General features: G+C 48.5%; 1 protein-coding gene across 25 annotated transcripts in view; it reads left to right on the forward strand.

The window, feature by feature from the left end:
* TCF4 (transcription factor 4) overlaps positions 1-22,443 on the forward strand; it is a 173,959-nt gene that overhangs the window by 146,614 nt on the left and 4,902 nt on the right. For 15 of the 25 annotated variants that reach the window (XM_038171399.2, XM_038171398.2, XM_038171403.2 and 12 more), the window contains 8 exons: positions 2,444-2,511; positions 3,803-3,881; positions 6,522-6,598; positions 8,556-8,759; positions 18,514-18,649; positions 19,156-19,318; positions 21,514-21,743; positions 22,195-22,348. In XM_038171399.2, coding sequence (XP_038027327.1) covers positions 2,444-2,511; positions 3,803-3,881; positions 6,522-6,598; positions 8,556-8,759; positions 18,514-18,649; positions 19,156-19,318; positions 21,514-21,743; positions 22,195-22,331 — 1,094 coding nt within the window. In that variant the 3' untranslated portion in view covers positions 22,332-22,348. The remainder of the gene's footprint in view (positions 1-2,443; positions 2,512-3,802; positions 3,882-6,521; positions 6,599-8,555; positions 8,760-18,513; positions 18,650-19,155; positions 19,319-21,513; positions 21,744-22,194; positions 22,349-22,443) is intronic. The other 10 variants (XM_038171395.2, XM_038171407.2, XM_038171411.2 and 7 more) reach the window with 6 other exon arrangements.

A 22,443-nucleotide genomic window follows, 5' to 3' on the forward strand; every position in this document is an offset into this window, starting at 1 on the left:
GCTGCTGTAGCCTCTGAAACAGTTGGGTTCTTGCAGTGGACAGTGCTTGCTCTTCTTAATTATTATTATTTTTTCTGTTATTCCTTCAAATGCGGAGTTTTCTTAATCACCTACAGGTTTCAGTCATGTCTCTTTTAGTACCAGAATAACTAAAAACCGTAATTTCTGCGTAAAGCGGTAAAAAATAAACCCCTACAAGTTAGGTTAGCTATATTACACCTATTTTATACCCCTAAAGGTTAGCTATATTGAAACAATCCTGGGTATTTTGGGGAGATGAAGACTTCTACAAGATCTCTGGTTATGTCCAGCTTGGTCTTCCCCACAGAAGCTTCCTCGGCTCCCTTCCTTTGCCCGTTTTCTCCATCAAAGCATCCGTGAAGTCTTTGAGGAAAAGCCAAATATTTGGTAAATCCAAGGAATTCCTTTGTTTTTGACAGCGGCTAAGAGGCGAGGTGGCCTCTTAGCTGCAGTCCCTGCGCTTCCCTTCTCCCGCAGGAGCGGTACAGCTCATCTCATTAGGAGCAAGCAGCCTTCAGACAGACAAATGGAGGACTTAATTTTAGAATAATGCAGTTAGGGTCGCTTAGAAAAAGGAAAAAACAAGGCATGATTTACATTTCGATTCACAGTTCACTTTAGAGCGAAGTAACTGGATTTCTGGACATCTGCCTGGTTGCAAAACCTGTAGGTTGTGATTTACAACATTAAATTAGCTTGATGAGTTGGATCTCTAACCGAGGCCATGTATTCTTGCTGGTGCGCTTTCGCATTTGGGGCTGTAATAACTTCATACTTGCCCTGGCAGCTCGGCGGAGTAAATCCTAAAACTTTAGATATCGTGAGAGCTGATTTCAAACTGAGATGAAATTACAAATGGGCTATCACTGCCATATAAGCATATTTCCAAGTGTACAATAGTGAAAATAAAAGTTTAAATAAGAATTTAATGTGTAAGTTTATGGAAAAGAGGTGAAAGAGGTAGGGACACATCATCCTTGGGGCTTCTTTAGATGATTTTGTTGTAGGAGAAGTGCTGAAACAGGGTTTTATGCAGTCAAATTAAACGTGTAGGTATTACATTTGGGCAGGGTGGAGGATCTGTAACACCTAGCCCAGGGTGCAAAGGTCCCCAAAAGCCAGATTTCCCTGCAGATTTCCCAACCCCCGTGGAGTTGCAGCATCCCCAGGCAGATATACACACACAAGTGCATCCCTTTAGTAAAAAAGTTGCGGAATCGGTCACTCAGGAGTTACAAAACCCGAAGCTTGAAGGGTGGCATTAATTGGGATGCCAGATACCAGCCCGGCCTTTCCACGGGTGGTGACTGGCTGCTTGCTTCTCATTTTCTCTTCGCCTGACTCCCGGTCTGCGGGGCCCGAAGCAGGAGTATTGATCACGCCCAGCAGTCACTCAGAGCAGTGCTTTTCCTTTATAAATGGCCACAGAGATGCTGAAGCCGCTGGAACTTTCCGTCCTCATTTTTCTTGCCTGCAATTTCCCCCGTGAACGGAGACGTTTCAGTCCTACCCCTCGAGGGTGAGGAATTGGTGGACGGTTACGCCACGATTTTTCTTCCCCTCAATTGCTTCTCTGAAAGGTGCAATCCTATCACTCGAGAGATGGTAAAAAAAAAAAAAAAAATCATTTAATTAAAGGTTCGCGCGGCGTTTTAAGTACAGTCAGAAGGAGCGCTTTGGAGGAGTCTGTGGAAATTAATAATGCCTTTAAAACATGCTTTGAAACGTGTACAAAGGACTAGGGTCACCGAGTGAATGGGGAGCAAACAAAACCCCGGGTAGCTGCTTATTACCAGCACTTTGTCCTTCCCGTGCGCCGAGCGAGGCTGGGGCTGCGTGGAGGAGCAGTAAGCGATCGTGTAATTAATGCCTGGCTCGCGGTACAGACGCAGAAGAGAGAAATTAGGCTCCACTGGCAGACTGAATTCTGGCATCCCCGGCTCTGGGGAGTTTATCTCTGCCGCCTTTGCTCCTGATGGTTTCGATGTGGAACATTGCTCTGATGGCTAAGTTTTGGGAGAGAAAACCTTTGCTGGAGCAAAAGTCGAAGAGCCCAGAGCGCAGGCACCGAGGCTGAGCACGCCCGAGCCCGGTCTTTAGCGTTAGGAACTTGCACAGTGTCCATGCCTTCGAGCATCTTCGAAGATCAACCTTTTATTTAGGGAAATAAAGCCATATGGCCCAGCACTGTCAAATACTCGATGCGTTTTTTATAAAAGCAACATCCCGAGTTTATGTTTTATCTGAAAAAATGCCGCGTGAATGTGTTTGATATCTACCTTAGCAAACAAATTAATGGCAATTAAAGATTAATTTGATGTAATTAGCATTAAAATGCAATTAAATTATGAGTAAGTGGACCAGGAATAGAAACGGATGATGTCTTTCTGTCTGTTTTTACATTGAGTCTTTTGTTTTTCAGCAAACAGAGGAAGTGGGGCGGCAGGCAGCTCGCAGACTGGTGATGCGCTGGGGAAAGCACTTGCCTCTGTAAGGAAATATTTACTTTGGAATACACGTTTACCATTGTCAAAGTGTGAGCTTTAATCAGAATTGGACGCCTGGAGTTTGAGAAGATGAGCAGCAAAAGAGGAGAGACCTGGTCTCAGAGGTCACCCACTGGGAGTCACTGCCAGCTGAGATATTATCAGTGCAAAACAGTGTTTACAAAGTCCTAGAATGAATTTTATGCTAGACTAGAAATGGAAAGAGTGGAAACCTTGGCCTGTTCCCATTCACTGGGTGACAATGAGCTGTGTCTTTCAGTCTTTCTCACACGTCATTTACTCGGGCAAGGGAGGTCTGAACAGAAATCGGCAGCAGGATTACTTCTGTGCTACCGAGCGATCTGCAAACAGGATTCGCTCTAAATTTCCTTTGCCTTCAGCTTTTCTCTTTTTCACGGCAGTTTCCACCTATTGAGTTGCCGTGGTTGCTGTTAAAGTCAGGAGTTACCAGCTCTTACCGGGGTAACCGGGGCACGGCAGCTTTCCAGCTCGAGCAGAAGGAAACGCTGCCGTGCCTCGGTGTTTGGTAATTGTTGGCACGGACTGACTGTTAATAAGGACCACGATAGTTATTTTCTGGGCAGAGTGGGTTCCATTGAGTTCTCATGAGAGTTCATTTTTTTTTCTCGCATATTCTTCGATGCCTCATTGAAAAGACGAAAAGTCAGACTCCAAGATTGCCTGAACTAACTTGATACAGTACAGAATCCACTTTGAAGTGGTGCCCTGACCAATGGCACGGATGGCGAGCGGTGCGTGGCCCCAGGGACACCGCGGGGCGGTGGCACCCTCGCCGGGCACGGGGCAGGCAGGGGCTTTCTCGCTGGAGCAGCGGCCGAGTAGCTGGAGTTTGCTGCTGCAGATTCCCCGCTGTGCCAGGGCGACGTGCTCCGTGCCCTTTGCTTTATTTTGGCCGTTAAGGGATTTCAGCCGAACAAAAAAGCAATTTTCAGGCTTGCTCGAAGGCCTGTCAATGACAGTCGATTCGTAAAGTAGTCTATACAATGAAAATGTGTACATCGACCGTGGCAGATCTGTGTGACAATCAGAAACCATCGCTTAATTGGCTAGTGTCTGTTGCCAGCAAAAGGGGTCTGTTGTCTAGCTTCCTGCATCTAATACAGTTTTGTCTTTATAGAAATATTAATATTTGAATAAGAGGCTTTTTAACCTGTCCTGCTTTCATTTAAATGAACTGAATGCATAAGAATTCCATATTTCTTTCTGCATCAGTTTGTGATGGCTTTAGATTAATTCTGTATCATCTTTTAAAGATCTATTCTCCAGATCACACCAACAACAGCTTTTCATCAAATCCTTCAACTCCTGTTGGTTCTCCCCCTTCTCTCTCAGGTATTGTTGTTACAATTCTATTTTACTGAACGTTTCAACGTATTTTTGGTAGGAGATGCCTAAATGAGCTCCTACGGTACTGGGTGTGCGACGTGCATCCAGCCAGCAGCACCGGGCCACTGCTTTACCCACGTGCAGCACACGCAGGTGGCCGGTGGTCCCCCAGAGACGAGCAGAGTTTTCCCAAATGCTGCAGTGCCAGCGCAGAGAGAAGGTCGTGGCAGCTCGTAGTGCAGTAAAGCAGGATTTTTATGCATCCTTATTGAATTTCCAGCAGTGCCCTCGGGGTCTTGTGGCCGGTGCCTTGTGCACGGAGCCTGTCCCGTGCCATGGCCGTGCCCCCGTGGCAGCCTCGCCCCGGGGCCAAGAGCATCTCCTTGGACATTCCCCCATCCCCTCCTGGGGCTAAAGCAAATGCTGGCTGGAGTTTGATCCATAAAACGTGTCTCTGGACAAACCGAGCCCCCACGAATCCCATTGATTTATTTTATACGCTGTTTATAAAGCTGACATATTTCAACTAAACCCACTCATATTAATGAAAGCCGAAGCTTGAAAAGATCCAGAGGCCCAGGGTAGTTCTCATGAGCATCGGGAGTTTTAAATATTTATCTGAATATAATTCAGATTTCATAAACCCTGAGACTTTTCGGCTAGAGCAGTAGGCTTCTCCTCCCATGCACCCACGCTAATGCCTTGGAGAAGACCTTTTGTCTTTCCACCCTTTGTGACGAGGTCTTTATCACCAGCAGCCTCCAGTCCCCTTTCCGTATGGGCCCTGCCTCGTGTTCAGGCCATCCTAAAAGGCAGCTGAGGTTGTGTGGGGTAGTGCTGGTGAGAGTTGTGCTCCTTCTCCATGGGGCACGAGCACCACAGCAGGCACCTCCCGTGCTGCCTTAAAATGGCGGCGCCGCCTCAGAGGCCTGGGCCTAACCTGTCCCTGCAGTGATGGCACCTCTGGGGAAGGAGGGACGGCAGGGAAGCTCGTGTTAGACGGCAGTGTCTAAAGGAAGGAAAAGGGAGCTAGGTGGTGGCCCGGCCTCTGGAGGCGGGGGTCCATGAGGAGGGGTAGGAAGACACCAAGTCCACCTCCATCCCACTCACCTGCTCTGAAGGAGCGTTAACATCGGGGTACAATTCAGTCAGCAAAAGCCCCTACCTCCCTCAAAACCACCCCTGGCAGGACTGCCTGACCTGTCACAGCCTTGGGGCTTCAGGAAACCCTTTTCTGCCCTTTTTTTTTTGGCCTGAAATCACCCCCGAGGTGTTAAGCGACACCCCGGCACTCTGAGCTGCGTTTCTCCTAGCGAGGCATTGCCATTGTTCCCCATGAAAGGGTCCGAACCAAAAGGAAAAATATTGTGCTAATTTGGGCTGCCTTGCTTCCTGCAAGTTTTAGTGACTAAATAGAAAGAACCAAGTGTCAAAATAAAGAGAAATAAGGAGTACAAATGCATTTAAATAAGAACTGAAAGTGTTTAGCATGCGAGACACTTTCCCTCAAGGATATCAAGGGCTAGTTAAAAATGATTTTGAAAGTAAAGATTGCTGCTCATTGCTCCATTCAGTGCGGTAGCAAAATCTCAAATAAAAGCTCCATGGGGACCAGAAAAAAGGGAAGATTTAAGTTTTAATTAGAACTGACATAATTTTTACTTTTATGAGAAAAAAAAAAAATCGTGCTGTCAGAGCCTTAACAAAACGTGCCATGAGTTCCACCCTGGCCTATCTTAGTCCAAGCAAGTGCCACTCAACGTAGACATTAAGATTAAAATCCTAATATTTCCATCTCAAACTCTTAAGCCCATTTTATAAGATCGTTCAGAAGATGACTCATTGAAAAGAAAGAACTTTATAAATGGTCTAAGCGTTGTGCTATATATAAACGCTGTTGGAAAAAAAATACTTGAAAAAAAAACTTCTTTTCCCCGTGTCTGCTTTGCTTCTTTTGCAAGGGCATTTTTTTTCTTTAGAAAGCATTGCTGGAGACGAGGAGACCTTTTATTCCTGCAGCAGGAACAGATGTAGAGCAGTGGATGCAAACCAGATTTTTTTTTTATTTTTTATTTTTTGGTTAGACCTTTGGCATTCTGAACCTGCCAAACCAAATAATCTGGCCGAGGAGAGCGGCGACCTTATCAGAATATAATAGCATGTTGTGTGCGGTGCTTTTACTCATTTTCTTTTTTTTTAAAGATTTTGCAAATTTGATGATGGGATGACGTAATCAGTGGCACGGACTCCGGCTCGAAGTGAGGTTAGGATAATGGGCTAGTATGTGCCGGGGCTCGCGCAGAGGCCCAGCTGCCCGCAGCACCGCATGGAAGTGCTGCTTCTCCTTTCCCCAGCGAGACGTTTCCTTCTCCTGCAGCCGCTCGTCGGTACAGCTGCGGAATCAATGCAGCCCTCTATGTGGAGAAGCAGCCTGGGGGAACTTTGTGGCCTGCATCTACGTGCTTTGCTACAAAATACCTTTTTTTTTTTTTTTTTTTCACCCGTGTGTATTTTGGAAGGTCTCCATATGTCTGCTCTATAGTCTATCTGGAAATACGGCATTTACATGTCTACAAAACTGTCCAAAAAGTTTGAAAGACATTTTTGTTTGCATAGTTCTAATGGTAATTCCAATTTTACTATTAGCAGGCACAGCTGTTTGGTCTAGAAATGGAGGTCAAGCGTCATCATCTCCCAATTATGAAGGTCCCTTACACTCTTTGGTATGTTTTGATTAGTGACCTCCTCTGCCTCAGTATTTTACTTGCTGTTCTTTCCATTTCTCATCCATTCTTCTCACACAGGTTTTCATTTCGTTAGCAACTGCTATGCCCTCGGACTTGATTTTGCCACCCCTCAATTCGCAGCAGGGTGCCCCGTGCTCTAGCTCTCGCAGGCTGGTTGGAGCTGCAGCTGGCCAGGACCTCCTGCTTGCTTGCACGGCAGGGGATGCAGTACTGAAACACCCCGAAAAGGGAACAGTGCATACAAAAAGAGGGAACGGTGAAGAGGCAGGTGGCATGTATTGAAGAGAAATAGAAAGCAGGACAGAGCGTGGTCACCGTCTGTCAGTCCCACGGAGCTGGGAAGTGAGAGCGGCCAGCGTGGCAGCGATGGTCTCACCGGGAGAACATGAAGGGCTGAGCTTGAGGGGAAGAGTCAGGGGCCGAGCTGGTGATAAATGTTCATCTGACAGATAGGATTGAAGGGATATCAATAAGATTTGTTATCTTTATTAATTGAAAGATTAAGTCACGCATTAGGACAGAGGAGAACTTTAAAGAACCCGATACCCTCTGTCTGAACCCTAGCAGCTGGTTGTCGGTCTCAACTGCAAGTCTAGAAGGTTCCAGTGATCGGTGTGAGATGCCTGACGTATCGTTGGGTGTAAAATCAATGGTGCTGAAGTTTTAAAGTGTCCTTTGAAAAGAGAAAGCAGGTAACTCCCAAGAGCACAGTGCTAACCCACCTAGTGCTGGGGGATGCGGCAGTCCGGTGGATTTTACTGGAAGATTTCCAGGTTCAGGAGTTAGCAGGGGTTATTTTTTCTGCCCGAGCATGGAAATCCTTCCCGTGATTGATTGTGATGTTTTCTAGGCTGTCTTCTGGAGGTTTTTCTGTTACCTTGTGTTTTGGAGACCAGTGGGTCGGTTAGGAGATTTGCTTAAGAGATCCATAAGATCCATAGATCCATAAGATCCGTAGAGCTGTGTCTATTTTCGCAGTTGAAGCTCCGCAGAGCTCTGGGACTGTCCCGCTGAGCTCCTCTCCTATTCCTTGAGTGGAAATATTTCTTGGAGTTGTTTTGGCTGAGCAGAAAGACGACAGTGGAAGGAAGTAACTCAGGACAGCAGCAGCCAGGTTGCTTCAAGGAGCTCCCCGGTGCCGTAGCTGGCGTTTGGGATGGTCGGAGAAGCAGGGAGGAGAGGTGGGGCAGAGGGAGGTGGTTGGGTTTCACAGACCTGGTGGCCACCAGGGTGCACCTTCATCCCCAGCACCAACCCCAGTACCATGCCCATGGGGTGTACCGGCCAAGTCAAGTGCTTTCTGCTGCTGGCACCAGAGGTGGAAAGGGATCCAGGGTGCGTACCTATAGGGGAAAAACCCGAGCAGTGTGAGGGACTGTGTGGCCTGGTAGTGTCTCCTCGTGTGTGATCCTGTGCCTAGATGGGGGGAGGAAAAGCCCGGTTAGAGATTGACTCAAATTAGAGGGATATTTGTTCCTTTACTCCTACTTCTTTTTTTTTTATTATTATTATTATTATTATTATTTTTTATTTTTTTTTAAAGTATCACTAAAACTTTTCAAAGAACGTAGAGGGCAACATATGTACTGTAATGATTATGTTCATGAGGAATCATTGAACCTGTTTTGCCCATGAAAATCAAAGCTGCACTCGTGTTACCCATGCTCGCTCCTTCCCCGCGACGCTATTTGAAACGTGTCCCTGAGGAAACAAAACCACTCCTGTAAAAAAAAAATAATAAATATATATATATAAAATAAATAAAAGCGTGAAAAGGGAAAAAAAAGGAGAAAAGGGGTTGAGAAGGCAGGCCTGGCTGCGGGTGACCGTGCCCCCCGTTGCCCCCCGCGCCCAGCCCTGCGCCCGCCTCCACCGCTGCGGGGCCCCGCGGCTGCTGACGCTGCTCTCGCTTTTCTTTCTCGCACGCCCACAGCAAAGCCGGATCGAGGACCGCCTGGAGAGGCTGGACGACGCCATCCACGTGCTGCGCAACCACGCCGTGGGGCCCGCCACCGCCATGCCGGGCGGCCACGCCGACATGCACGGCTTGATAGGGCCCTCGCACAACGGCGCCATGGCGGGCCTGGGCTCAGGCTACGGCACCGGCCTGCTCTCCGCCAACAGGCACTCGCTCATGGTAAGATCTGACAGAAAACGGGCCAGGGGGAGGAACGAGGGGACGTGGGGGCTGCTTAATGTGTGTGCGTGAGGTGGCTGCGGGCCCCCTGCACGGCCGCCATTTGCCTTGCCCCTCCTGACGTGGAGTGGCAGGTTTAGGTGTGAAACCTCGGGGTTTATAAATCGGCTTTTCATGCCCAGCCTGCACTATGTAAAGCCACTGCCCCACACCGGTCTGGAAATGCCTTTCCTTTCACGCTGTTAAGATTTCGGGAGCGTTGCGTTTTGTGTTCGGGAAGCTGGGGGCAGATTTAGCACAAGGCAGGCAGGGCTGGAGAAGGCTCAGAGAGCAGGAGCTAATCCTGGCTTTGTGTTACGTTTGTGCTTAAATCCTGGGAGAGAAAGTGGCTCCGAGTCTGTCTGAGCTGTTCACACTCAGTGTGGCTTCGGTTTCACTCTGGATTAAGTGGCCCCTGTGTAACATCGAGTGGTCGGTGCTCAGCAGCCTGCTCCTTCCTCGTGCTGCTGGCTCTTGTTTGTGTTACGGAGTCCCAGCTCCATCCCTGCTGCCATAATGCTTAGTGTCAGGTCCGTGTGTCACCCTGACAAAAGCCTCTGACCCGTTCTGCGGTGTGCTGTTGGGATTTCCACTTCCACGGGGCCTTAAGTACACCCTTATGTCTCCAGGGCAAACGCCTTGCACTTGGAAAAGGAAATATCTGGCAGCTAATTTCCTTTCATGTGAAGGAAAATCGTGTCTCCTCAATCTCTTTTTTTAAAGTATACTGAGGAAAACCATCTAACGCCCCGTGTTCGGGTCTGCAGACATCTTAAAGTCGCTCAGTGGACGTTAATGACAAACTAAGGGTCCTGTAGGAGGCTGGGCAGAGCCAAGCTGGATGTGTGATTCTCGTCAGGATTAGAGGGCAAACTTTGTTACACTTCGAAATTTCGTTCTCGAAATAGAGTTGCTTGTTCCACGCGGAATGGGAGAAAGGGCCGAGGAGTCAGCTGGCAGCATTTTCAGATGGTTCGAGGTATTTAGGTTAATTAGGACTGGGGGAAAATATGTGGGAATAGGAAGGGACTCGACAGATCCACGGCCAGTTAGCTGCCGTGGCGTTGTGGGAGGACTAGGCTTGATCCCCGTCTCATCCCACATACTGAGGGTAAGGCCGAGCAGATTAGAAGAAAGAATTTCAATTAACCATATACATCTTGGGCTCTATTCAATTTGGGAGGAGAGCATGTGCCTCTGTGAGGGTTGCCTGGAAATTTCTCTCCAGTGTGCACGAATCATTAAAATAAATAAATGAATGAACGAATAAATAAATGAGACCTGCTGAACTGAACGGGAACATGAGAAAGGACACCAAGCCTGATGGAATGCCAGGAGATATCTCGAGTGTGGATTTATACACACACATAGACGTGTTTTTATGCCTTACCTGGAGTTGGTCTGTTTTGGTTTTCCCGTCTTAAAAAAGTGTAGGGGGATTAGGAGAAGTTCGGTGACAAACAGCGAGAGTGCTTGCAAGCACGGAAGGATTTTCGTGTGAAGGGAGATTGAACAGATTGTGGTGATTTTGTTTAGAAAGGAGATGAATAAGAGGAGACATAATAGAGGTACGTCGAATAATGGATAGCATAGAGAAGGTAAATCTAGCTCTTCTATTCATCCTTCCTTATAATTAAAGAACAAGGGGACATTCAGTGAACCTGACAAAAAGAAATACTTTTTATTCAACACACAATGACCTGTGAAATTCATTGCTCCAAGATGTAATCAAGGCCAAATGTTCAGAAGCATTCCAAATAGGATTAGACATCATATGGAAAATGCAAACATTTAGAGTTTGATTTGACAGGATTCAGACAGGATTCCTCCTTTTTTTTTCACAAGGAGAAAGAAAAAAAGAGAAAGAAAGAAAAACTTTGATGCCGGAGCGTGAGGCAAGTGCTCGGGGAAGGCAGGAGCTTCTTCTGGTGGCCAATTATTTGGTAATTGCCGCGTCCTCCAGGCTGCTGCACGCTGGTGATGCCCCCAGTGCCGGGCTCTGTCGTGATAGTCAGTTAGGTGATTATAAAATAATTAGCCCCAGCGTTACTGAGAGCCTTGCTTTATTCAGCACAGCCATTCCTGCGTCCCGTGGTGTTTCTCAGGCGGCCCAGATGAGCAGAGGGGATGGCTCCGCACCCCCAGCACACCCCAGCACCCACAGGGGCAAGATTTTGGGGTCAGCCTGGAGCCCAAGACCTTGCTGACCGCTCTGCTGTCTCGGGTGGAAATCAGAATAACCCATCCACCTTCTGTTTTCCCCCTCCGAGGAAAAGAGGGATTTCCAGATATTCTCACCCAAATACTCTTGACAGTTCTCCCCTTCATATTTGTCCACACACGAGCTAAATATCAGCCCATAGATTTTCAGCTCTGAATGAAATCGTTTCAGGTTATTAAAATGTAACATCAGTTGCTGGAACCTGAGAAACTAAAATAAGTTTTTATTATTATTATTATTTATTTCTTATTGGGGCGTCTTTGTGATAGCCTCTGCTCCTCAAGAAATTAAGCATTACTAGAAGTGACTCTGTGAGCGAAATATCATTAAAAGCCACAACTGAGCCTGTGCCATTTGCAGATCCCCCCCAAAAAAAATGTTAAAAGTGTTGACTGAAAATGGTCTGGCAACAGGCTCCGAGAGGTAAAAAGATGCTTTTTCAGCAGCTCGCTTAAATCCATCTCCTTTCCCCTTCCCCAATAAAATTAGCATGAACCAGACATTGTTTTGCTCTCTGTGGCAGTTGCTGCGAATTCACAAAAGGAAATTCTAGATTGTAATTTAGCTTGGCCTCAGGTAATATGTTAAATACACTTGGGATCCATATAATCTAAGATTTGAGTTTGTACAAAGCTATTTTTTCCTCCAGTGTTTAAACAATACTGCTTTTAATGAAGAAATCTGGCTTTATTAAAAGCCAGATCTGTGACTTACAACTGTTGCTGCATATCTGCTCTCAATCAAGAGAAAATAGTTTAATTTTTGTAGCTTTGTTCGCTTTGCATATGTTAAACCGATGCAACATGCACCCAGGGCATCACTTCAGAGAGGGTTTGTTCCATAAATATGTGCTCCTCGCCTAACTACCAGATGTAGGTGAAGTGAGATGGAAGCAAACAACAACAACAACAACAACAGGGCGGCGACGCGAAATGGAAGCGGTCGCAAAAATACGCTCAGATTTGGGGTTTTTGGAGAAATTCGCGTGTCCTGGCTTGGAAACGTGGATCCGGGGGGGCTCGCGCTGCTGTGATTTCGGAGGCGAGCCCCTGCTTGTGTCTCCAAAAGCCTCTGTGAGATCAATAGGTGGGCAAAGCAAGCAGGATGAGGGGAGTTGGAAGCCAGATACGGTGCTCCGAGGGCAGTGCTCTTTCTAAAAAACGAGCCGGGCACAAGTTCCCTGAAAAAACACCAGTCTGCCGAGCTCCCAAACAGCATTACTCACTGTCTGAAACTGTAACTTGCGCGAAGGAGGCAGGCCGGCTAATTTCTTTTGGAAAACTGGGCTGAATTTGGAAGCAAAACCAGAAGAACAAAGGAAATAGTTTGTGAGTGGAGTCAGGCTGAAGTTAGCCTTTGACCATTTGATACATTCCACGCTGAAAAGGAAGTCGAAGCGGGGGGGGGGGGAGAAAAATCCCCCCAAAAAAAAAAATCAAGGAGGATACTGGTAATGTTTTCCACATTTGAATTTTAATACATGAAACAGGCTATAAAACGCTGGCCAGCTGCAGTAAATAAAGTAGCAGTGGGAGGTATGGACCGGAAACTTGTACAGAATGTGCTGGTGGAAATCTCCTTGCCCACCGTACACCTTCGGTCGCTGCCTTCGGCCCCGGGGTAACTCGAGCCCGGGGATCCAGCGGCCCTGTTGTGCCCTAAACCCTCTCCCCAGACAAAAAAGAGGCAGGGGTAGGGCAGATGCTGCTCCCCCGTTGAAAATATGTGGATGGGGTGCTCCGTTTTCGGGGGAATTAGCCCAAATTTGCAGCTGCGTAGCTGCAAGCAGCATCCTGTTGGCTACACGAGCCCTTTGCTGCATCGAGCTCTGACTTTATTTCCCTCCCTAATTTTTTTTTTAGCAGCCTGGTAAGGATTTGAGCACTTGCTAATTTTGAGCAGGCCCCTTTCTAAGCTCTCCTTTGACTTGGGCGAGCGGCACACATTTATCCACACCATTTCTAAAGGAGCAAACGGGCTCCTCCGGTACCCCCAGAGGGGGCGCACGGCGAGGTGGGTCGGGTTGGGGGGGCGCACGGGGAAAGGGGCGATCTCTCCTCTGGCAGGAGAGAAGCAGGTTCAGGTTTCCCGTCCCACAAGGGCCCCACTTCTGCAAACACACGTGTGCGGAGCTTTATGGCCGCGGCTCGCCCCGCGGGGACCGCTGGTGAGCTTGAAATGAAGCACACGCGCGAGCAGGGCCTGGAGACGTGGCAATTAAAAGGCAGGTAGAAAGCGAGCAGAAAACAACCCTGGACACCCGTAAAGAAGCTTCCATCGACTCGCTGTGGATGTCGGGTTAAAAATCTGGGTGATGCTGGCTTTGTTTCCGAGCTTCTCATAATATTTCTGCCCCCGGAATGGTTTTTACGGCACAAGGAGGTAAAAGCTTGGAGTTTTTGCGGGAGCTGCCCGTCTCCAGCTCTCAAGGGCATGAGCTCAGCAGATATTTTCGGCTTTCCCCGCGAATTTCCTGGCTTTTCGGTAGTTCCTGTTATTTCAGGGGTTATGCAGATCGGAGGGATTTTATTGGAACATTTCACATGAAATTGGAGCAGCCCGCGCCGAAACGCTAACTTTTACACGGGAATCTTCGCAGACACATGTTTCTTTTGTAGCAGGGCATGAAGGGATTGATTAAAATCATTATAAAACACAAACTGGTGCACATTCTTTTTAAGACAGTGCTTAGAAGTCCATCAGCTCGCCTGCGAGCTTCACATGAGGGCCCACAGGAAGGGAGCATGCTCGTGTATATTTTTTTTACATCCACATTAAATTAACTTACGGAATTTTCCACCCCTAGGAATTAAAGTAGCAGCTCATGAAGTAACTCGGTTATGTCATTCATACATAAACAAAAAAGAGGCAAGCAACTTGGCGGTGTTTAAAAGGCGAAATCTGGCTTTTGCTGGTGTGTTTTTTTTTTTTTTTCTTCTTTTTTTTCTGATTATCTTTTCATCTTCTCCGTTCTCAGCGCCGCCGTAGCCGTCGCATCTGTTGTTTGTTTTGCCTCGCCGATGGTTTTTAGCTAACAGGTATCACGTCCGTCGAAAATAAAATAAAATATAAAATAAAATAAAGGGGCAGAATGACCTTAGCGGGATAAAATCTGCCACGACGGGCACCAGTGTAGGGTTTTTGAGGGAAGTTTTCTGCCTAATTGGCTGCCATGCCTGCCGCCCCACAAATTACGGCCTCCCTATCATATTTGGAAGCGGTTTTCGAGGCCGTAAAGTTGGTTCTGGCCGATATTGAAGCGACACCTCCTTCTGGAGAACGCTGCCCTGGGCACAAGGGCTTCATTCATTCATTCCCCAGCAGCTAATTAGGCTCATTGTTCAAACCCCGTGATTCGGGGCTCGTCCACTCTCCGGCCCTGGGTTTCTCCTCGTTCCCATTATGGGACGGGCTTCCCAAAGTGCCCGAGCTCAGCGAGTCGATGAAGAAGAGTTCATATTCTTAATCCCATACTCCAAGCCCCTTTCTATCTCCAGCTCCGAGAGCTGCAAGTTGTTTTTTTTATTCTGGAGAGAAAAAAAAATTGAACTTTGCTGTTTTCCTGATTTAATGCCACTCCTAATGTCTCTCTTTTTTTTTTTTTTTTTTATTATTATTAAATCCTTTCTTTTGGCTTTTGATCTTATTTATAGCCGAGCCACCGGTCATATGGAAGCTATTATTGTATAGCGTGGAGATGAAAGGCTGCGAGGCAGTTAAATAAGAGGGAATAATTTGGCCCAATAATGCACACGTACAGTGAGAGGCCATTTGTGTCGGCGTGCCCCCGCGCCGTTCCCTTTTTAATATCGCGCTGGGGCTTTCGAAGGGCTTTGCACAAATCTGCTTTCCGTCAGCCTTATAAATTCTGACAATATTGAACACATGTTAACATGCCTCACCTTCCAACTTTGCTGCCGCGTGTTTTTATTTAGCTAATTGGATAACACGGGGTCATCAGTTGGCAAAGCGCAAAGCCCCGCTGCTCGCCGCGTCCCTTCCTTCCAGGAGCTGCTCAGGAGCCGCCCCTCGCTCGGGAGCATCTGCCAGCAGGTGATCGCTCTTCCTTTTGTGCCATCGTGCTCAGAAAGTTCATCAAGCTCATCACGCCAAGGGTTAACCCTAAGGATCGGGGGTGCAGGGCTCCGAATAGGAAACCTTGCCCCGTTTTTTACAGCTCCTCACGCTTCCCAAACTTCAAATGCCCACCTGCGAGCGATAAAAGAAGCATTTTGTATGGCCGGTTTTCTGGATTTTGGGTCAAATGGTGGCTTTTCGTGCTCTGGGGGATCAAAGTTTCCATCTTCATACACACGACAAAGATAGAGGGAGGTAACTCAAATAATTCACTTGATGCAGCACTTTGGGGCGTGTCGGGTGACCACGCAGGCACATCGCATCTTCTTTGTAGGTTTCCCAAAACCCGAGGATCTTTCCAGTTTGCCTGGCATCCACAGGTGAGCCCACAAGAGCCTGCAGCCCCTCTGCTTTCAGGAGGCAGAACCGCACAGCCAAGGTAACAGAGGAGCAGTGTTGGCTCTGGTTCATCACCCAGAGAGACAATATTCCCCTATTTTCATACTCCTCGTGGAATATGTGTCTGGAAATCCCACTATCGTGCTGTTCATCCGCTCTAACTACTGCTACCCAGCTCTACCACGAGGTGCTGAGTGCTCCGGAGTGGATTTCCAAGCATTTTTTAAGAGCTTCCCATCCGCGATGGAGACGGAGATAGCGCAGGTAATGTGAAATGCGCACAGACCTGTGCAACCAGAAAAACCTGGCGTTTGCGCTGAGTGGCTTCACCGTGCGTAAAAAGGAAAGCAGGAGGTAAAAGGAGACGAGCTCTAGCCTTCTTCCAGCACTTGGAGAGTTGCAAAATGCACGTGTGTGAGGTCAGGATTTCAAAGAGGGCAGAGATTTGCACATCAACAGCCCCGTGTGTACCTCCCGTGCGCGTTTCTGGCTCCGCTGTTGGTTTTGCTTTGGGTCTTATTTCCACTCCGATCTGCTGAGTGGTGCAGTCGGGGCTGTTTGAGGAGATGGAAAGGAATCAAATATTAATAGGACTTCAAAGCGAGCCTGATTCTCCCAAGATAAGTATTATTTATAGGTCTGCACTCCTGGGCTGGGGGGAACGATGCGTATCTCTGCTCCACCTCGGGGCAAGGCTGGTGCTTGGACAACAGACAAACCGGCGGCGCTGCTGGCTGGGGAGGGGGAGCGGGAAAGGCAGTGTTTGTCCCCAAAAACTCACGGACCTGGCTGCTTTCGGCCCCTGAGGTCTCACATGGGGCAGTTGGAGCTGATGGATCTCAAAAACCACATCCTTTATGGATAACGACGTGACCGAAATTGTAGGAATAAAGTATCCGGGAGAATACTCCATGGGAAGGCAGTATCGGGCAGGGATAGTTCGTATCGGGCAGATGGGGCACATGATGCTCGTGGTTACCTTCTACATCTCCTGAGAACCTAAAGGAGGAAAAAAATGAGTTTTTTTTTATTTTAATCAGACCTATTTTGAAAAACATGAACAAAACTTGGTCGATACATCAGCGGTAGAGCGATGGTGACCCCGTAGCACCTAATTTAGCCTCGGAAGTCAACAGTTGAGTTAAAAAACCGTCCCTACTGTTAGCCTTCCATCGTGATTGCTGCTTCTGCTTCTTGATGTGATAAATCAGAGGTCGTCCCCCAGCAGCCAGGCCCAGGAATCGAGATATCCAGGCTGTCTCGCTCCAAGCTGGACCACCCAGCTCGAGGCATCCCGCGGTGGCCGTGGTCCACAGGAGGAGCAGGATGGGGTGCTGGCAGGCTCTCGGGTCGCTCCGTCTGTCTGTCTGTCTGTCTGTCTGCACGGAGCGTGGCTGGAGCCCAGGGAGGCTTGCAGGAAAAGGGAGGGATCGGCAGCGAGACCTCGCGGCTGTCGGAGCGGCTTCGCAGCTTCCAGTCGCTGTTTGAAGGCCGGTGGTTGTTCTCCAAGCAGAAATGTTGTCATATGTTTCTTTGTCGACCTCTGATTTAAATATTTTTCATCTTTTTTACAATCCCAGAAGAATTTAGATGGGATGGGGCTGCTGGGGGTCACCTGGGCGAGACCCCCGCACCCCGTGGGGACACCAAAGTGAGGGCCGACCCCCTGGGTAGACCTGGTGGCCCTAGGTCAGGCCCAGCCCGTGTCACTCATACATTTGTGTCACAGCGGATGGGAAAAGCACTTTTTCTCCTCAAAAAGATGCCACTCTGACTGTGTGGTGTTCAATCCTTCCAGATTTAAGGAAGAAGTGCAGACCCCCAAGCACACCCTCGTAACAAACCTTCCTTCCTTCGAACCGAGTAACGCCGCTCCCAGTCCTTCCTTAGCACGTCACGTTTTTAAAATTACAGCGTCTCAACACAGAGAGAGTTTTTGTCTGTGCTCTTTTACACTTGGCTTTCGGTTATTTGCATTTCGTCTAGTAGTAAAAGATTTTCTCAAGTTCCCCTTGGCAGGATTCCCTTTTATCTTCCCTACTGCGGTCTCGACTCGCTGTTAACAATTATACCATATTATCTTGTAAGTCTGATTAGAAACATTCCCCCATCTTTTTTTATCTGCCCGAGCGCTTCACGTAGGGAGAAGAAAGAGAGATTTACAGCTGGCTGCTGGCTTCATCAGCCACGAAAACCCCTTTCACGCCGCTGTTAGGGAGGCGCACACCTGAGGAAGACCGGAGCGTGTAGAAAATCTTCATGCCTGTAGCTCTGGACACGGGGTACAGACAAATGGAGCTTTGCAGCTCCAACGTTGCCCTTTCCTGGCTTTTTTCGAGCTTTTTCTGACAGTTTTGCTCGTTGGCTCTTCTCCTCAGCCTCCTTGATTGAGGAAAGTGGGAGGAGGGGATGGGTTTGCAGCCCCGCTGATGGCACTGCCGGAGTGTTTCATAAAACCTTCACGGGGACATTACCCGGAGTCAGACCCGCTGCCCCTTCGGCTTTGGGGCTCGGTGCTTCATGAAATGGGGCTCGTTTGGTCCCGGCTGCCTGGCCCCCGTTGTCAGAGCCTTCTCCGGGCTCTTTGGGACGGGGAGGAACGTCAGGCCCGCCAAGCCCGGCCCCGCAACGCCAAGCGGGATGCCAAGTCGCAATCCCTGCAGGATTTCCCGCCGGCAATGGGGGAATTGCGAAGCCCGCAATTAAGCATATGGGCATTAAGATAATTGTCAGATCTGTTGGCGGACATGATAGAAGACAGATGGGCGCCAAGCGGCGCGCTCGGCGAAGGCACCCCGGGAGACGCTTTGACGTTTTACCTGCCTGAGCCGCTCGCTCGCCCGCCTGTACGCCCGGCCGGGCTTCGGCTCTGCGGGCTCACGGCGCCCTCTGGCGAGGCACCCAGCCTCCCAGCAGCACCCTAGGGCAGCAGCAGGACCCCAAGGCTGTAGGGTCGCAGCCCCCGTGGTCCCATTGCGGGCTGTCACCTCTCACCACCTTTTTTTCCTCTGTCTCCAGGTCGGCGCCCACCGCGAGGACGGGGTGAGCCTCCGCGGCAGCCACTCGCTCGTGCCAAACCAGGTGCCGGTGCCCCAGCTGCCCGTGCAGTCGGCCACGTCCCCGGACCTGAACCCACCCCAAGACCCCTACAGGGGTGAGTACCGCCGGCAGCAGCCCCATAACACGGGGATCAGACCCCACACCTCGATCCCGCGCATCGCAGAGTGATTGGGGTTGGATGGGGACCTTCAGGGTTGCGGGTTGCACAGCAGAAAGATGTGAATTTAGGGTGAAAGGCTGGATTTCCACCACAAGGCCTTTGCTCATCCATTGCAGCAGGGGTACTTAGTGTATTTGGGGAGGAATGACATACTAAAGATCTTTATTTTTTTTTTTAAGATGAGGGAAAACCTAGGGAGTGATTGAAGAAAGCAGCTAGGCGTCAGTGAACTATTCCTGAAGGCTGAGGAGCAGAACAAGACCTCAGAACCATCACTGAAACTTGTTTTAGGGCCTTCATGCTTCGCTCAGTGCCAGTTATTTGGGGCTGCACACACGGGTCACCCTTCAGTGGGCAGCAGGGACGGAGGATTTGGCCCCAGATCTCTCCGATGTTTGCGTAAGCTGCGTTTGACAGCTCCTCCGTGTGTTTTCTCCCAGGCATGCCAGCTGGACTGCAAGGGCAGAGCGTCTCTTCAGGGAGCTCCGAAATCAAATCCGACGACGAGGGAGACGAAAACCTCCAGGACACAAAATCTTCCGAGGACAAGAAACTAGAGGATGACAAGAAGGATATCAAATCAATTACTAGGTCAAGATCTAGGTAACAGTATATAATAGTGTCGCTTCATTTAATTCCTTTACTGGATTTTGATGAAGTGAACAGCACAGGAGGAAACTATGAGGTTTTTTCCTGGCAGGTAAAACCACAGCCTAAGTGGAACAGAACGGCTGTCCTGGCAGTACTGAGCACACTTCTGGTGCTTGTACTCCAGGACTTCCTCAAATTTGAACAATTCACAAATTTGGACCCCGACCAAGTTCTCCACAATCTCTAAAGAAATTATATTTTGCTAAAATGCATTAATTATACTGCTATTCCTCTCTGCCCTTGCTTGCAAACGGGAATGCAGTACGGATTGGCGTCTTGTTAAAAACGAGCCCGAAAGTCGAGCACACCTGCATCTGAACTAACAAACCGTGTTCTTTGCTTTTACCTTTCAAATAAATCCGTCGTGCCATGTCCTCAATTTCTGCAAGCCTCTGGAGCTGTCTAGGTTGAACTGGAAAATTTGGTGGCATTATTACAACAGATGAGGATCTGGCCCTCCTGTCGTTTCTGGAAGATGGGAAGGGCAGGAGGATTCTCTCTTCCTTCGAGGCTGAGATGCTTAGGAAAGGCAGGAGTGTATCGGGACTGCTGGTGGGACAAGGCTTGTTCTGCACATTATTTATACGTTTTTTGAAAGCATTATTTAAATTCTAGCTGTATTGTATCATTTGGGAGCTTGTGTCCATGGTAAACCTGAGCAATGTTCATGGGCACAGCAAACATGAACCACCTAACAAAGGACAGGCCACAGCTGTCCCATTTATCCTAAATTCCCTCGTCTCACCTGCATCTCAGCACACCTGAGGTACAGCCTAGGAGTGCAGACACTCTTTAGCATCACTTGAGTCCCAAACTACCCAGCCAAATTGCAAATAAGGCTGAAATTCTGTTTTATTTAGGGGATTTTTTAAATGATTGTGACTGGCCATGTCTTACTGCCTTTTCTCCTTCCGTGTCTGCTTGTCTGTGCAAAGGCTGAGACAAGGTAAGAAACATCTGAGCAGACATTTTGCCACGGAGAGAGCGCCGAAATTCTGACCTCTCAAGCCTGCACACATTGATTTTTAAACTGTTAGTCGCATTCACATCTCGTATGACCGGAGAAAACGTATGACACTTGAGATTCTTTCTAAATAAATGTGTTGGAGTAACCATAAGTGAGGCTTTCATGTCCGTTTCCAACCTGGGAAGAAGAAAGGAGCTTGATGCTGCTGTAAGGTGGTTGTAGTCCCTGTTAATTCAACAATTACACCGTTGCTTATGCATATTTATACGTGCTTTGATGCTTTTGTAGGCTAACAGTTTTGCTTTTAACATGCTTGCAGCTCTAAAAGGTTACTCCCGATATTTAGTTATGTATCTAAATCCGTGTTGTTAGGGCTGCTGGAAATTTATGACTCTATTTGCATAACCAATTCAAATTACATAGTGGCAGTGACTCACCAGTTGATGTGTTTTCAATTTAAAATCATTATTTCATCTGGCTGGAAAGCCGTTTTGTTGCAGAAATGATGCCCAAGTTCACCGTGGGGCTCTCTGCAGCCAGCAATTCCTCCCGTGGCCGTTTGCCCGCAGGCATTTTCGGTGCCCGGGCTCTGCTCAGTGACTGGTGGGCTGCCTGCCCCCACCAGCTGATAGCAGAGAAAGTTTTTTTCTAAAGGACAGTCATGCTGTAGCTTCTTTATATTTTGGTGTTTCTGCTTTGACCTTCTCTCCGGTCCTTGTCTGGGTCACCCGGAGATTGTCTGCTGGGGGGCCACGTGCTCTATAACTTGAGCTGAGTAGATCTCAAGTCTTACATTTGGCACGGAAGAAAGTCACAGAAACATAAAAAACGTCTCTCAAATATAAAAAGGGTTCTCAGCATTTGTCACGACTTAACAAGCTGAGGTATCAAGCGTGACAAAATATATTATTGAAAAAAAATCTCTAAAAAAACTCTCTAAATTCTCCAAAGTGTCTTCCTTGCAGTATGTAGAGGTTGATAACAAACTTAATTCAGTGTAAAATTTAAGGGGACTGAATTTTGCCCAGGTTTGCAGGAAAAGGAACAGCAAATATCTATATCTTATAAGCTGTTTGACTGATTTGTTGCCCTGTTTTTGGCCAAATGCTGTTGAAAATCTTTTTGACCCTGCTTGTTGCCCGCACCATTAGAAAATGAGGTGTTCCTTTTTGTCTCCCAGCAATAACGACGACGAGGACCTGACACCCGAGCAGAAAGCCGAGCGAGAAAAGGAGAGGCGGATGGCCAACAACGCTCGGGAGCGCCTGCGCGTGCGCGACATCAACGAGGCGTTCAAGGAGTTGGGCCGGATGGTGCAACTCCACCTGAAGAGCGACAAGCCCCAGACGAAGCTCCTGATTTTGCACCAGGCTGTGGCTGTCATCCTCAGCTTAGAGCAGCAAGTCAGAGGTGAGTGCCGCCCGAGTTTGGGGACAGCTGCCCAGGGGCACCCGGTGACACGGAGCGGCCCCAAGGGACTGCTGAGCACCACAAAGCACCCGGAGTCACCGTGGGGTGCTTGTGTTTGCTTGTGGCTCTGGCACCGCAGACGTTGGCGGTGATCCTCGGCACTCTCAGTGCTTTTTACATTCTTCAGCAAGCTCCAAATTCAATATTAAGCTTGGCCGCTCCTTCGCGAAGCCCAAACACGAAGGGATTTGCAGCGATTGTGTACCGAGTTGCACTGCCTGCATCCCGGCACTTGACCTGACGGGGCTGCATCATCCGTTTCAGCCCCCTCAATTCCTGCAGCCTGACTTTACCGAGTCACTGAGAATGTTTTAAACGCATGTGCAACGTCAAAGCCAGCCTGATAGAAAAACCTGAATGTTTCACATCGTGTTTTGCTTCCATTCCACAGAAAGAAACCTGAATCCTAAAGCAGCCTGTCTGAAAAGAAGGGAAGAAGAGAAAGTCTCTTCGGATCCTCCTCCACTTTCCCTGGCAGGACCCCACCCTGGGATGGGAGATGCCTCCAATCACATGGGACAGATGTAAAAAAAAAAAAAAAAAAGGCAAGTTTTGTTTGCAGCAGTGCCCAGGTGCCCTCCAAACACCCGCTCACGGGGAGTTCAGGCACAGAGAGTCCCCTGGGCTGCTGGGGGTGGGC

The sequence above is a fragment of the Anas platyrhynchos genome, chromosome Z (assembly GCF_047663525.1).
Source record: "Anas platyrhynchos isolate ZD024472 breed Pekin duck chromosome Z, IASCAAS_PekinDuck_T2T, whole genome shotgun sequence".
Lineage (NCBI taxonomy): Eukaryota > Metazoa > Chordata > Aves > Anseriformes > Anatidae > Anas > Anas platyrhynchos.